The sequence below is a fragment of the Blennius ocellaris genome (assembly GCF_963422515.1).
Source record: "Blennius ocellaris genome assembly, chromosome: 23".
Taxonomy (NCBI): Eukaryota; Metazoa; Chordata; class Actinopteri; order Blenniiformes; family Blenniidae; genus Blennius; species Blennius ocellaris.
The window spans coordinates 5,084,306-5,097,244 of NC_137672.1; the positions used below are offsets into that span (position 1 = coordinate 5,084,306).

Sequence of the window (12,939 nt, forward strand, 5' to 3'; positions counted from 1 at the left end):
GAGGGCAGACAGGCTGGACAGATGGAATCACTGTTTCTTATCTACGGGGAGGACCAGCTAGCTTAGCCTGCTAGCTGCCCGCCAGGCAGTAGCCGCTGTTCCTGGGTTCAAACTCATTTAATCGCGGGTTTTGAACAGAGCCCGACTGGTTTTCCTCACGTTGGATCGTTTAGCAGCTGTTCCACGTCGGAGAGGCTGACTGGGAGGTAGAGGAGGGATGTAAACAGCTGCCATTGCTTCCTCTCAAACTGTAGCTGCTGGAGGAATCCACACTTCCGGTCATGGGACTCAAGCCTGGACGGTTCCTCATGCTGCAGGTTTACTCTGGAGGAAGCTGAGCTTCACTGGGAAAGCTCGCTAACGGACCACACATTTCTGTAGAAAGTATTGCTATTTAAATTGTATTCTCTAAATAATAATATTTCCATGGGATCAAGGAATCTAATGGATTTCCAGAGCTGTTGTTTGGAACGCCCCACTGTTGTTATTCCTCCATGTTTGGCTTCACTGTAAAGATTGATAAATGGGTGTGAAGTTTTTTTTTGCATCAGGTGGTAAAAACACATAACGGCACTGAAGCTGTGGTCAGATTGAGCAGGAGGTCGGTGCGTGAATCAGTTACTACCTGATCATGTAAATCACACCGAGACTGCTTAAGTTGTTTTTTAAACTGTGAGACTGAAGCTCCGGCGTGTTTTCAGGAGATGAGCTGTAGGACCCTGTGCCTGGGGGTCAGAGGTCAGCGTCTCTGGGTGAAGCGCCTGTGCTGTGCGGCGCAGCAACGTTCCAGAGACGCTGGAAGATGAAGTTGTGGGTGTCGCTCGTCCCGCCTGGACGCGCCGCGCCTTCCCCGGGTGATGGACGTCTTTTTGTTGCGGCGTGTCTCTGGGTGTGTCTCTAAGTGTGTCGGCGTGTCTCTGGGTGTGTCTCTGGGTGTGTCGGCGTGTCTCTGGGTGTGTCTCTGGGTGTGTCGGCGTGTTTCTGGGTGTGTCTCTGGGCGTGTCTCTGGGTGTGTCTCTGGGTGTGTCGGCGTGTCTCTGGGTGTGTCTCTGGGTGTGTCGGCGTGTCTCTGGGTGTGTCTCTGGGTGTGTCGGCGTGTTTCTGGGCGTGTCTCTGGGCGTGTCTCTGGGTGTGTCTCTGGGTGTGTCGGCGTGTCTCTGGGTGTTTCTGGGTGTGTCTCTGGGTGTGTCGGCGTGTCTCTTGAGTGTGTCTCTGGGTGTGTCGGCGTGTCTCTGGGCGTGTCTCTGGGTGTGTCGGCGTGTCTCTGGGTGTGTCGGCGTGTCTCTGAGTGTGTCTCTGGGTGTGTCGGCGTGTCTCTGAGTGTGTCTCTGGGTGTGTCGGCGTGTCTCTGGGCGTGTCTCTGGGCGTGTCTCTGGGTGTGTCGGCGTGTCTCTGAGTGTGTCGGCGTGTCTCTGGGCGTGTCTCTGGGCGTGTCTCTGGGCGTGTCTCTGGGCGTGTCTCTGGGTGTGTCGGCGTGTCTCTGGACGTGTCTCTGGGTGTGTCGGCGTGTCTCTGGGCGTGTCTCTGGGAGTGTCTCTGGACGTGTCTCTGGGTGTGTCGGCGTGTCTCTGGGCATGTCTCTGGGTGTGTCGGCGTGTCTCTGGGCGTGTCTCTGGGCATGTCTCTGGGCATGTCTCTGGATGTGTCTCTGGGCGTGTCTCTGGATGTGTCTCTGGATGTGTCTCTGGGCGTGTCTCTGGGTGTGTCTCTGGATCCAGGACACAAGTGGGATTGGAGGAGAGGTATTCGCAGGCCGCCAGCGTGTTTGTTCGGTCTCGTTTGCCTCCTTGGCGGTCTGGACTGTTGGTCTGCTTGTTTTCAGTCTCTCTAGGAAATCAATTAGAGACGATCACACCGTGGAAATCACCAGCAGGCCCGGCTTGTTTTTAGCTTTTCAGTTTCCTTTTTACCCTTGAGTGTATAAAAACAACCAATGTCATACTACCTTAAGCGTTCGTTTGTCTTTTCCAGAGACTCACACTCACACTCACACAGAAACATCAACAACAACAACAACAACAACAAACAGTGACATCATAGATGTGGTCCAGAAGGACAGAACACTGCAGAAGCTACATAAAAAACACCGACACTGTTTGTGTTCAGAACGTGACGTTTGAGCTCCGGATGTCTGCAGGTTGAGTCTGTGGCTCCGCCTCCTGTTGACTCTGTGATGATGAAGCAGCGTGACTGCTTCATCATCATCATCATCATCATCATCATGAACCTTATCACTCCTTCCACCTGCTCCCTTCCTCTCTCTCTCTCTCTCTCCCTTCCTCTCTCACTCTCTCCCTCTCTCTCTCACTCCCTTCCTCTCTCTCTCACTCCCTTCCTCTCTCTCTCCCTTCCTCTCTCTCTCCCTCTCTCTCTTACTCCCTTCGTCTCTCTCTCACTCTGTCCTTCTCTCTCACCCCTCCCTCTCTCTCTCCCCCTTCCTCACTCTCACTCCCTTCCTCTGTTTCTCTCACTCCGTCCCTCCCTCTCTCACTCCCTTTCTCTCTCTCTTCCTTCCTCCCTCTCTCTCTCCCTCTCTTGCTCCCTCCCTCTCTCTCTTGCTCGCTCCCTCTCTCTCTCGCTCGCTCCCTCTCTCACTCCCTTCTCTTCTCTCTCTCTCTCCCTCCCGCTCTCTCTCTATGTTCATGTTCTAGTGAGTCTTTGCTCCAATCAAAGGAAAACTAAACGTTGTTTGTTGAGATCAAATCCTCCAGAGTGAAAGAGAAAGAAGCTTTTAACGTACGAACGCTGTTTTCAAGCTTCTCCAACTAAACTCTCTTCTTCTGGTTCCTTTAGGGGGAAAGTTTACAGGTTAACAATTTAACTTCACAGTTGATGTTCAAAATGCTTAAAATAAACCATTTTATTCATTTAAAGAGGATTTCTTATATTTCTTTCTAATTTTATGTTACTGCTGAGCCCTTATTACTTTTCGAAGACGTTGTATTTTATCCTAGTTTAATCACTTAATAAACTCTTTTGGAAGGTATTTCTTATTGAACCAGTCCAATGAAACTCAACTAAACAACTCAAAAACAAACCTTTTTAATGCTTCGAAATACAGCAATGATTTGTGAAATTGAAGAGTGAGAACGTAAAAACAAAGCTGCAGCTTCTGGACGCTCGTGGGAAGAAACAACGCAGGAAGAACAGAAGACAATGAGGGACAAAGGAGCGTTTGGTGACGGTTTCTGTGGCTGTTTGGACATTAGATGAAATGTTTAGGGCAGGGGTGTCAAACATGGGGCCCGGGGGCCAGAAGCGGCCCGCCAGACCATCTAATCCGGCCGCCATGTGATTTTTTTTTTAAGTATAAATATGAAAACGGACAGAGGCTGATCTAAAAAACACTCGATTGGCAAAAATGACATTTAAAACCGCCCTCGGTCAGAATTTGACCCCCGACATTAATGCCTCTGTGGAGGTCACATGACACAACACCTTTCACAATAAAACAATGAGTCCAACTCATGTGATGTGATACTTTAGACATGTAAACTCAAAACAATTTCCAGATGATGACAAATTTTTTAAATCCCAAATACGATATCCAGATACAGGTGACAGGGTTTTTTTTTTTTGCAATTATAATATCTGATTTCCTTTAATATGTAAATTTCACAATAGAGTGGCAAATTCTTGCAGTTACAAAAGGATCAAAAGAAGGAAAGACTTTGACATTTGTCCATAGCTGCAGTTTAATAGTCCAGTGTTTTTCAACCTTTTTAGAGCCAAGGCACTTTTTTCTTTGGAAAACTCTGGAGGCACACCACCACCCGAAAATGTTAAAATGTGAAACTCTGTAGCCTCTATTAACAATATAAAGTCTTTCTCATCAAAGTTTTATCAACAGGAATCAAATAAATACAGAAAAAAAGTATTTCCCAATTTCTTTTTTTAATAGTGACTCCCTCAGTGTGAAACCTGGACCTGATGGATGAAGAGCTGAGATCCTGGTTCACATTCTTCCTTTTCAAAAACTTCTCCATCACTGTCACTGACACAGTACTTTGATACAAGATGGTAGCAGGAGGTGGAGATTAACCACACTGACGTCTGTCAGTTTCAATTTCACCTGCAAAGTTCTGTGCTGCCATCTAGTGGCGAAGAGTATTTATACGTGATTACTCTGCAACACACTGTCAGCTGTAAGAACAAATGTTTTTTTAGAAAAAAATGTGAAATTGGATAATTTCCCACGGCTCACCTGACTAGATCTCGCGGAAACACCAGTGTGCCGCGGCACAGTGGTTGAAAAACACTGTAATACGTTACGTTTGTCTTGTTGGCCCCCAGAGGTCAGATCAGGTTGATGTGGCCCCTCAACTGAAATGACTTTGACGCCCCTGGTTTGGGGTTTCCATGAGTCCCGTCCACTGAGAAGCGTCTTGTCTTGCTCTGCAGGGCGCCAATGCCTCTGCCTTGGAAAAGGAGATTGGACCGGAACAGTTCCCCGTCAACGAGCACTACTTTGGATTGGTCAACGTGAGTGTCCGTCGTCTCCGTGTCTCGTCCTCACCGAGGTATGTCCTCCACTGAATTCTACCTCTCTCCCTCTCTCTCCCTCTCCCTCTCTCTCTCTCTCCCCCTCTCTCTCCATGGCAGTTTGGAAACACCTGCTACTGTAACTCGGTGCTGCAGGCTCTGTATTTCTGCCGGCCGTTCAGGGAGAAGGTTCTGGCCTACAAGGTGAGAGACGCTCCGTCGCCACGGAAACCATTCCATTGTTCAAAGTTGGACCACAAACCTCCTCCTCCTCTCTTTCTTTCTTTTCCCGCCTTAATCTTGTACCTCTCCTTCCTCTCCTCATTGTTCCCTCTCTCATTTCTCCCCGTCACGTTCCTCCGGCCTCCTCCTCTCCTCTTCCTCCGTCTCGTTTTGTTCCCCCTCTCTTTTCCTTTCCACCTTTTCCTCCATCCTGCCTTTGTCGTTCTCCTTCTCTTCATCTCCTATCATTCTTCTCCACCTTCCACCTTGTTCATTCTTTTTGACCCGTCTCCTCCCTCTCTTTTAATCATTTTTCCCTCCTCTTCCTCCCATCATTTGCTCCACTTCCTTCCATGTCTACTTCTCTTTCTCCTCCATTTTCCTTCTCACTCACTCATCTTGACCTTTCTCTCCTCCTCCTCCTCCTCCTCTGTATTCTTTTCCTCCTGCTTCTCCCCCTCTTCCTCATTCACTCTTTTGTCTCGCCGCACTTTCCTCTTCCTTTTCCATCCCTGATGTTCTCTTCCCCTCTACCTTCTTATTCCCCCTTTGTCCCTTCTTCTCTTCCTTCTTTCATCTCCTCCTCCTCCTCCTCTTACATTATTCTCTCAACCTTTCCGGAATTGACATCGTTCTGCTCATCTTCTTGTCACTCTTCTGCTTGTGCTATCACTCCTGCTCTTCTTCCTCCATCTTCAACCCTTTCATTCCCTCCTCCTCCCCCTCCTCCCCCCCCCCAGGTGCAGCCTCGCCGTAAGGAGTCCCTCCTCACCTGCCTGGCCGACCTCTTCAACAGCATCGCCACGCAGAAGAAGAAGGTCGGCGTCATTCCTCCCAAGAAGTTCATCTCCCGCCTGAGAAAAGAGAACGGTAGTGATTCGGCAGCGACAGCCGCACGAGACGTCTCCACCCCCGTTCAGTTTTCTGACTCCGCCCGTCTGCCGCCGTCCCTCAGAGCTGTTCGACAACTACATGCAGCAGGACGCCCACGAGTTCCTCAACTACCTCCTCAACACCATCGCCGACCTGCTGCAGGAGGAGAAGAGCCAGGAGAGGCAGCAGAACGGGAAGCTGGTGCACAACGGAGGAGGCGAAGGAGGAGGGGGGGGAGGAGGTGGAGGAGGAGGAGGGGGAGGGGGAGGAGGAGGGACGGAAGTGGAAGGAGGGAAGGAGACGCAGCAGACGTGGGTCCACGAGATCTTCCAGGGAACGCTGACCAACGAGACGCGTTGCCTCAACTGTGAAGCTGTGAGTCCTTTGATTTATTCAGCTTTTCATCACTTTCATGGTCTCGTTGGTACAAAACCATTGAGTTCTTTTTAAGTTATGTCATTTATTTGGAGGAAGATGCTCTGTTTATTCTACGTAAAATCCGCAATGTAAAAAAAAAGTATGAAAATGACATTTGAATAGAAATAATATGAGATGTTAGATATTTGATTTGAGCAAACATGAAAATTATGGTTATCTTTCTTTTTTCTAATTTATTATTTGTGAACACATATAAAGTGTGTATATTTGTGTATACTTTTACAAACCCACAAATGACTCACATCTCAACATAAAGCCCATTCTAGTGATACCTTTTAGTGCAAAATACAGTGAAATGTCCAAATCACTTCTTTTTTTTTTTTTTTTTATTAAAAAAAGACATTTTTAAATACATCACATCACATGAGCAACCATAAAACCATTGAATTCAAAGTTTTTTGTCCCCAAATCCAGCTCCTCCTTGATTCTCCTCCATCAGAATATTGGATCATAGGAGCTACATTCACAATCTGCTGTGTCTGTGTGAGCTGGACTGGCTCCGCCCACACATATATGGGAAGAGGAGGAAGTACTTGAGCTGCCTCATTGTGGGAGGAGTCAAAGGGGGAGGAGCCTACCTTGATTGTGATTGGCTAAACCCCCCCCCCCCCCCCCCCCCCCGATGACACTATATAGGGTTTGATTTCTGATTGGCTGCTTGGAGCAACACACTTTTTAAAACCTGGAACAAGCCAGGGAGAGAGAGGACACACTGTCTACACATCTGGGGCGTCGTTCCAGGTGTGGAGACGATCAGTCCTGCTGGAGAACCTTTAGAAAGTGGGTTTTACATAACGTGGCCACTTTAATGAGCCACAGTGTGAAAGTAACGGCGTCTTTTCTTGTGTGAGTCTCGTCCAAATGGATTGAAAACTGGAAATGAGTTCAGCACTCAGGGTTTTAGCCTCTTCACACAGGATTTAATAATAAAAGAAAGTGAAATTCTATCCTGAAAGTGGAACGTTTGAAGTCACAGTGGTATCCAGCAGGAATCCGAGCATTTAAACACTTTTAGCATAATAGAAATATTTGTGTTGGTTACTATGGCCTCCGGGTTAAAAAGGAGAAAAATGTGATTTCATGAAATATTTCGATTTTCTTTTCCAACTGCTTTATTAATTTATATAAAATGGGAATAAAATTGTTATTGTATCACTTAATCCTCGACGTTTACATTTTTTTTTTGGTATTTATTTCGCTTGATTGTTTTGCAGCCCCTCTGGGCCGGCGTGTGTTTCTCCGTTTGTTTGTTTATTTATCATACGCGGCGCAGCTCAACGGGCCTCGTGTACCCTATTATTAAACTCCAGAAAAGAATTATTAGAATAATAAATAAAGCTTCCTATTGAGAAAATACTAATAAACTATTTATAACCTCATGAACATTAAAATGTAAAGATATAGTATATTTAAAAACATTAGAAATACTATTTCGAATAAAGAATAATAGTCTTCCCACAGCTATTCACATTTTTTTTTAAATGAAGAGAAAACAACTACAACTTAAGAGGACTGTGTGTATTTGAAAAAGGTGGAATACAGATGTGTTTCTATTCTGGGAGTCGGTTTAAGTGACAACTTAAAACTGTGAAAATCACTGTTCTGCTTCAAAAAAACAGTAAAAAGAAAAATAATTAATGTTACAATGAACAATAATTTCTGTTACTTCTGTTTGGTTTTTCTCATGTATTACTTCTGTTATGTTCCATGTTAATTTTTTCTCCCGTATTACGACTGCTATGCTTATTATTATTATTATTATTTTCTCCAGTTGCTTTTTTAAAATTTTACTATATTTTTTGCATCACTGGTGTCTGGGGTAACCGCACGGGTTTTTAAGGGATCGGCTAAAATAAGCCTTTGCTTCAGCCTAATACCCATTTCAGTTACAAGTCTATTGTGGAAACAGTGTGGGAACTGAATGCACAAAAATTCATCAACTGCACTTATTGAAACTGTAACCGAAATGAACCATTCATTCATTCATTCAACACCGTCTGCTTGTGTTGCAGGTGAGCAGTAAAGACGAGGACTTCCTGGATCTGTCGGTGGACGTAGAGCAGAACACGTCGATCACACACTGTCTCAGGTACTCTCTCTATCTCTCTCTCTCTCTCTCTCTCTGTCTCTGTCTCTGTCTCTGTCTCTGTCTCTCTCGCTCTCTGTCTCTGTCTCTCTCGCTCTCTGTCTCTATCTCTCTCTCTCTGTCTCTATCTATCTCTCTCTCTCTCTCTCTCTCTCTCTCTCTCTCTCGTTTCCGTTTCCGGTGTGAGTGTGAGTGCGAGTGAGGTGGTGGAGGTGTGTGAGACTCTCCCAAACTTTTTTGCGGTGTGGATTTATTTATTTGTCTTTTCCACTGATCTTCACGGGTTTTCACTGCATGATCAGGTAAGTCGTTCTCTTCACTGTTTCTGCTCTCGGAGCGTCTCCTCCGGGAGACATGGCGTCCCCCGATACGCCGGCTCCGTCCCTCCGTCAGGGGGTTCGAATCGTCCCGCCTGATGGAGCTGTCAGTGTGGAGGAAGTTCTGCTGGCCGTAGCAGAGAAAAGCGGCTTTGAGAAGATCCTGTTCGCGTCCAGGATGAACAAGGCGGTGGTGGTGTTTCTGGAGGACGAGCCGCTGGTGTTCCAGCTGATCGAGAGCGGAGTGGTGATCCGGGACTCCTTCATCCAGGTGTCCCCGCTGTCGGTCCCGTCCACACGGGTCACCGTGTCGGGAGTCCCTCCGTTCATTAAGAACGAGCAGCTGGAACACGAGCTGCGTAGGTTTGGGAAAATGGCGAGTGGGTTTAAAACTGTCAATCTGGGGTGCAGAGACCCCAAACTGAAGCATGTGCAGTCTCTGAGGAGGCAGGTGTTTATGTTCCTGGAGTCCCCGACCCAGACGCTGGAGGTGTCCTTCAGGGTGAGACACGGGGACGGGTCCTACATGGTGTACGCCAGTTCTGGACAGCCCAAATGTTTCGAGTGTGGCGATATTGGACATAAACGCGTGGCGTGTCCACATAAACAGCGCCGGGAGACCGGCGAGGGGGCGGGGCCCGCCGCGGAGCCCGCCGCGGCTGCCGGGGGGGGGCTTGCTGGGGCAAGCCGCGGGTGTCGCTGACACCCCACCTGCTGGTGCCGGTGCCGCTCCTGCCGCCGCTGCGGCGGCTGCTGCTGCTGCTGCTGCTGCTGCTGCTGCTGCAGCGGGCCCTCGGACGGTGACTGGGGAGACTGAGGCTCCGGAGGGAGAACCGTCAGCTCTGGGAGCTGCAGTGAGCAGAGAGGATGGTCAGAACTGGACCAAGGTCTTAGTGAAGGGCAAAAGAAACAAAAGGCTTTCCCACTGTAAAGATCTGACTGACAGCTCAGCCATGATGACAGGGGAGGAGGAGGAGGAGGAGGAGGAGGAGGAGGAAGCAGCCTCCTGCAGCCACTCCAGTAAAGTAGTGAGAGTGAGTGAAGGACAGGAGCTGAGCAGCAGCCAGGTCTCAGGTCTCTCAGTCCAAGAGGACATGGAGGAAGAAGAGGAGGAGGAGGATTCTGATAACACCTCAACCACTGGGTCTGTCAGTCAGCAGACTGACCTGTATACCCTGGAGGAGGTCAAGGCCTTCCTGGACCAGACCTTCAACAAGTCGGTTAAAGTCACAGATTACTTCAGTGACTCTAACAAATTCATTAGGACTGTGAAGGTGCTGCAGAAGCAGGTCGGCTTTGACCTGCTGGATGAAAAGAAACGCTTCAGATTGAAGAAGCACATCACAGCTCTGAGGAGGAACAGTGTGAAGACTGTGAAGCGACTGAAGAGGAAGTGATGATCATGCTTCACGGGGTGCATCTTTTCTTTAACAGTTCTCTGGTCTTTTCTGTCCTCCTGTCTCTTTCCCTCTCTTTCTTCATGAGGAGCCTCAATATAGCGTCTCTGAATATGAATGGGGGGAGGGACAGGCAGAAGAAGGCTCTCATCCCTGAGCTAGCTAAACAAAAAAACCTAGATGTGCTGTTCCTCCAGGAAACACACACCGTCAGCTCAGACGAAACCGACTGGGGTCTATGGTGGGGGGGGTCCTACCACCTCAGTCACGGGACCAATTTCAGTGCAGGGGTAGCTGTGCTCTTTAGAACCACCACCACAGCTACTGTCCTGGCTGTTACTGAGGTGGTTCAGGGTCGTCTCATTATCGTGCAGGCCAGGATAGAGGACTCTGTCTTCTGTTTTGTCAATCTTTATGCTCCTAGTACTGGAGCAGACAGAGTCAATCTTTTCACTTTATTAAAAAACAAACTGGCAGACCATGACCAAGACCACATTATACTGGGGGGGGATTTTAACTGCACCTTAGACTTCACCATTGACAGGATTGGAGAAGAGCCACACCCCCGATCAGCTCAGACCCTCAGAATAGCTGTGACCCAACTGGACCTGGTGGACTCCTTTAGAGTGAAGTATCCACAATCCAGGGAGTACACCTGGGTCAGGATTAGTAACAACCAGGTGAGAGCAGCTAGGCTAGACAGGTTCTACCTCTCAAGCTCTCTCAGACCCAGAATCCTCAGTTGTAGCATCAGTCCAGTTGGGTTCACTGACCACCATCTAGTCACAGTACAGCTAATAATTTCTCCAGGGCAGAGGGTCAAGTCCTGCTGGCACCTTAATAGCAAACTCTTGCAAGACACCTTCTTCTGTCAGGCCTTCAAACATTTCTGGCTTAACTGGAAGAGCAAGAAACCAGATTTCAGTTCTCTGAAGTTATGGTGGGAGGTGGGAAAGGCACAGATCAGGGTCTTCTGTCAACAGTACACCTCCTTCTCTTCAGCTAGGGTAAAGGCTGAAATAAAGAACCTGGAGCAGAACATCAGGAACATAGAGAAAGGTCTAAACAGGGACACAGAACCCACCACTGGCCCCCTGCTGAGGGAGAAACGGACCGAGCTGAGCTCACTCCTGCAGGAGAGAGTTAAAGGAGCCCTGGTTCGATCCCGTTTCCTGCAGCTGAAAGACATGGATGCTCCCAGCTCCTTCTTCTTCAACCTGGAGAGGTCGGTAGCAGAGAGGAAGCTGATGACCAGCCTGAAGCTCCCAGGGGGGAGAGTCACCACTGATCCAGCCGAGATGAGGACCCATGCAGTGGACTTCTACTCTGAGCTGTTTGCCGCCGAGTCCTGTGACCTGGAGAGCCGGGCGGAGCTCCTGGAGGGTCTTCCTCAGCTCAGCCCAGGGGAACAGACTGCTCTGGACGAAGGGCTGTCATTGGAGGAGTTGACTGCGGCGGTCCACCAGTTGTCATCGGGCCGAGCTCCGGGGATCGACGGGCTTACCACGGACTTCTTTAAGAAGTTCTGGAGTATCCTGGGCCATGATCTTCATGGAGTCCTCCTGGAGAGCAATAGAACTGGCTCCCTTCCAGTGTCGTGCCAGAGGGCGGTACTTTCCCTGCTGCCAAAGAAGGGCGACCTGGCCTTGCTAAAGAACTGGAGGCCAGTAGCTCTGCTCTGTACAGACTATAAGATCCTGTCCAGAGCCCTGTCCAACAGACTGAAGGAGGTGCTGGGTAACATCATCCAGTCTGACCAGAGCTACTGTGTCCTGGACAGGACAATCATGGACAACATTTTCTTAATTAGAGACGTGGTTGATGTGTGTGATGGTTTTAATGTAAACACCGGTGTCATTTCCTTGGATCAGGAAAAAGCGTTTGACAGGGTAGATCACTCCTATTTGTTTTCTACACTTAGAGGTTTTGGTTTTGGTGACGGGTTCGTGTCCTGGGTGAAGCTTTTGTATTTTAATGCTCAGTGTTTGGTGAAGGTTGGGGTGGGGCTGAGCCGGCCCATCCCTGTACGGCGGGGCATTAGACAGGGCTGTCCCATTTCTGGACAATTGTACACTTTGGCCATCGAGCCTCTGCTGTGTGGGTTGAGGGGTCGGCTCAGAGGGCTCTCTTTGCCTGAGCACTGTGGTCTCGAGCATCCTCTAGTGCTTTCTGCCTATGCAGACGATGTAAATGTCTTTGTGTCTGGTCAAGAGGATGTACAGGGATTACAGAACTCCCTGGCGTTATATGAGAAGGCGACCTCTGCACGAGTGAACTGGGGGAAGAGCGAGGCTCTGCTGCTGGGTCAGTGGAGGGAGCAGACGATTCCCAGTCTGCCTGGGGGGCTGGAATGGAAGAGGGAGGGGTTAAAAATACTAGGAGTATTTCTGGGGACTGAGGCTTTCAAACTCAAGAACTGGGAGGGGGTTAAGGAGAAAGTGTGCGCTCGGTTGTCTAAATGGAGGTGGTTGCTACCTCAGCTGTCGTACAGGGGGAGAGTTCTGGTGATCAATAGCTTGGTTGCCTCGATGCTCTGGCACAAACTCATCACCTTGACACCACCGAGAGGCCTGGTTGAAGACATCCAGAGGACGGTCCTGGACTTCTTCTGGTCGGGTTATCACTGGGTCCAAGCAGCAGCTCTGTACCTGCCAGTGGTTGAGGGGGGTCAGGGACTGATTGACCTAAAGTCAAGAATGGCCTCCTTCAGACTGCAAACGGCTCAAAGACTGCTCTACGGCTGTGGTCCGGGATGGTTGAGCACAGCTCGACTGCTCCTGGGGAGAGTGGGGAACCTGGGGCTGGGAAAACAGCTCTTCCTGATGGAGGCTGAAGGGCTGGACCTGGCTGGGAGCACCCCCTTCTACAACTCAGTGCTACAAGCCTGGAAAACCCTGGGGGCCCAACGAGAAGTCGTCCAGACTCCCGGCATGTGGCTGTTCGAGGAGCCTCTGTTCAACAACAGCTTCCTGAACTCTCAAACCCTGCAATCCGCCAGCCTTCGGGAGAAGCTCAGACAGGCCGGCTGCACCAAACTGGGACATCTAATGAGGCTGACTGCCTCGTCTGGGGGCTCCCTGAGAGAGAAGAGCAACATCACCTCCGCCAGACTGTTCAACAGGGT

At 49.2% G+C, this 12,939-nt stretch overlaps 1 protein-coding gene across 1 annotated transcript in view; it reads left to right on the forward strand.

The window, feature by feature from the left end:
• usp12b (ubiquitin specific peptidase 12b) overlaps positions 1-12,939 on the forward strand; it is a 29,071-nt gene that overhangs the window by 543 nt on the left and 15,589 nt on the right. Inside the window, exons 2-6 of the mRNA XM_080519097.1 lie at positions 4,402-4,482; positions 4,603-4,686; positions 5,445-5,574; positions 5,660-5,952; positions 8,028-8,104. Of these exons, the coding sequence (XP_080375223.1) occupies positions 4,402-4,482; positions 4,603-4,686; positions 5,445-5,574; positions 5,660-5,952; positions 8,028-8,104 (665 nt within the window). The remainder of the gene's footprint in view (positions 1-4,401; positions 4,483-4,602; positions 4,687-5,444; positions 5,575-5,659; positions 5,953-8,027; positions 8,105-12,939) is intronic.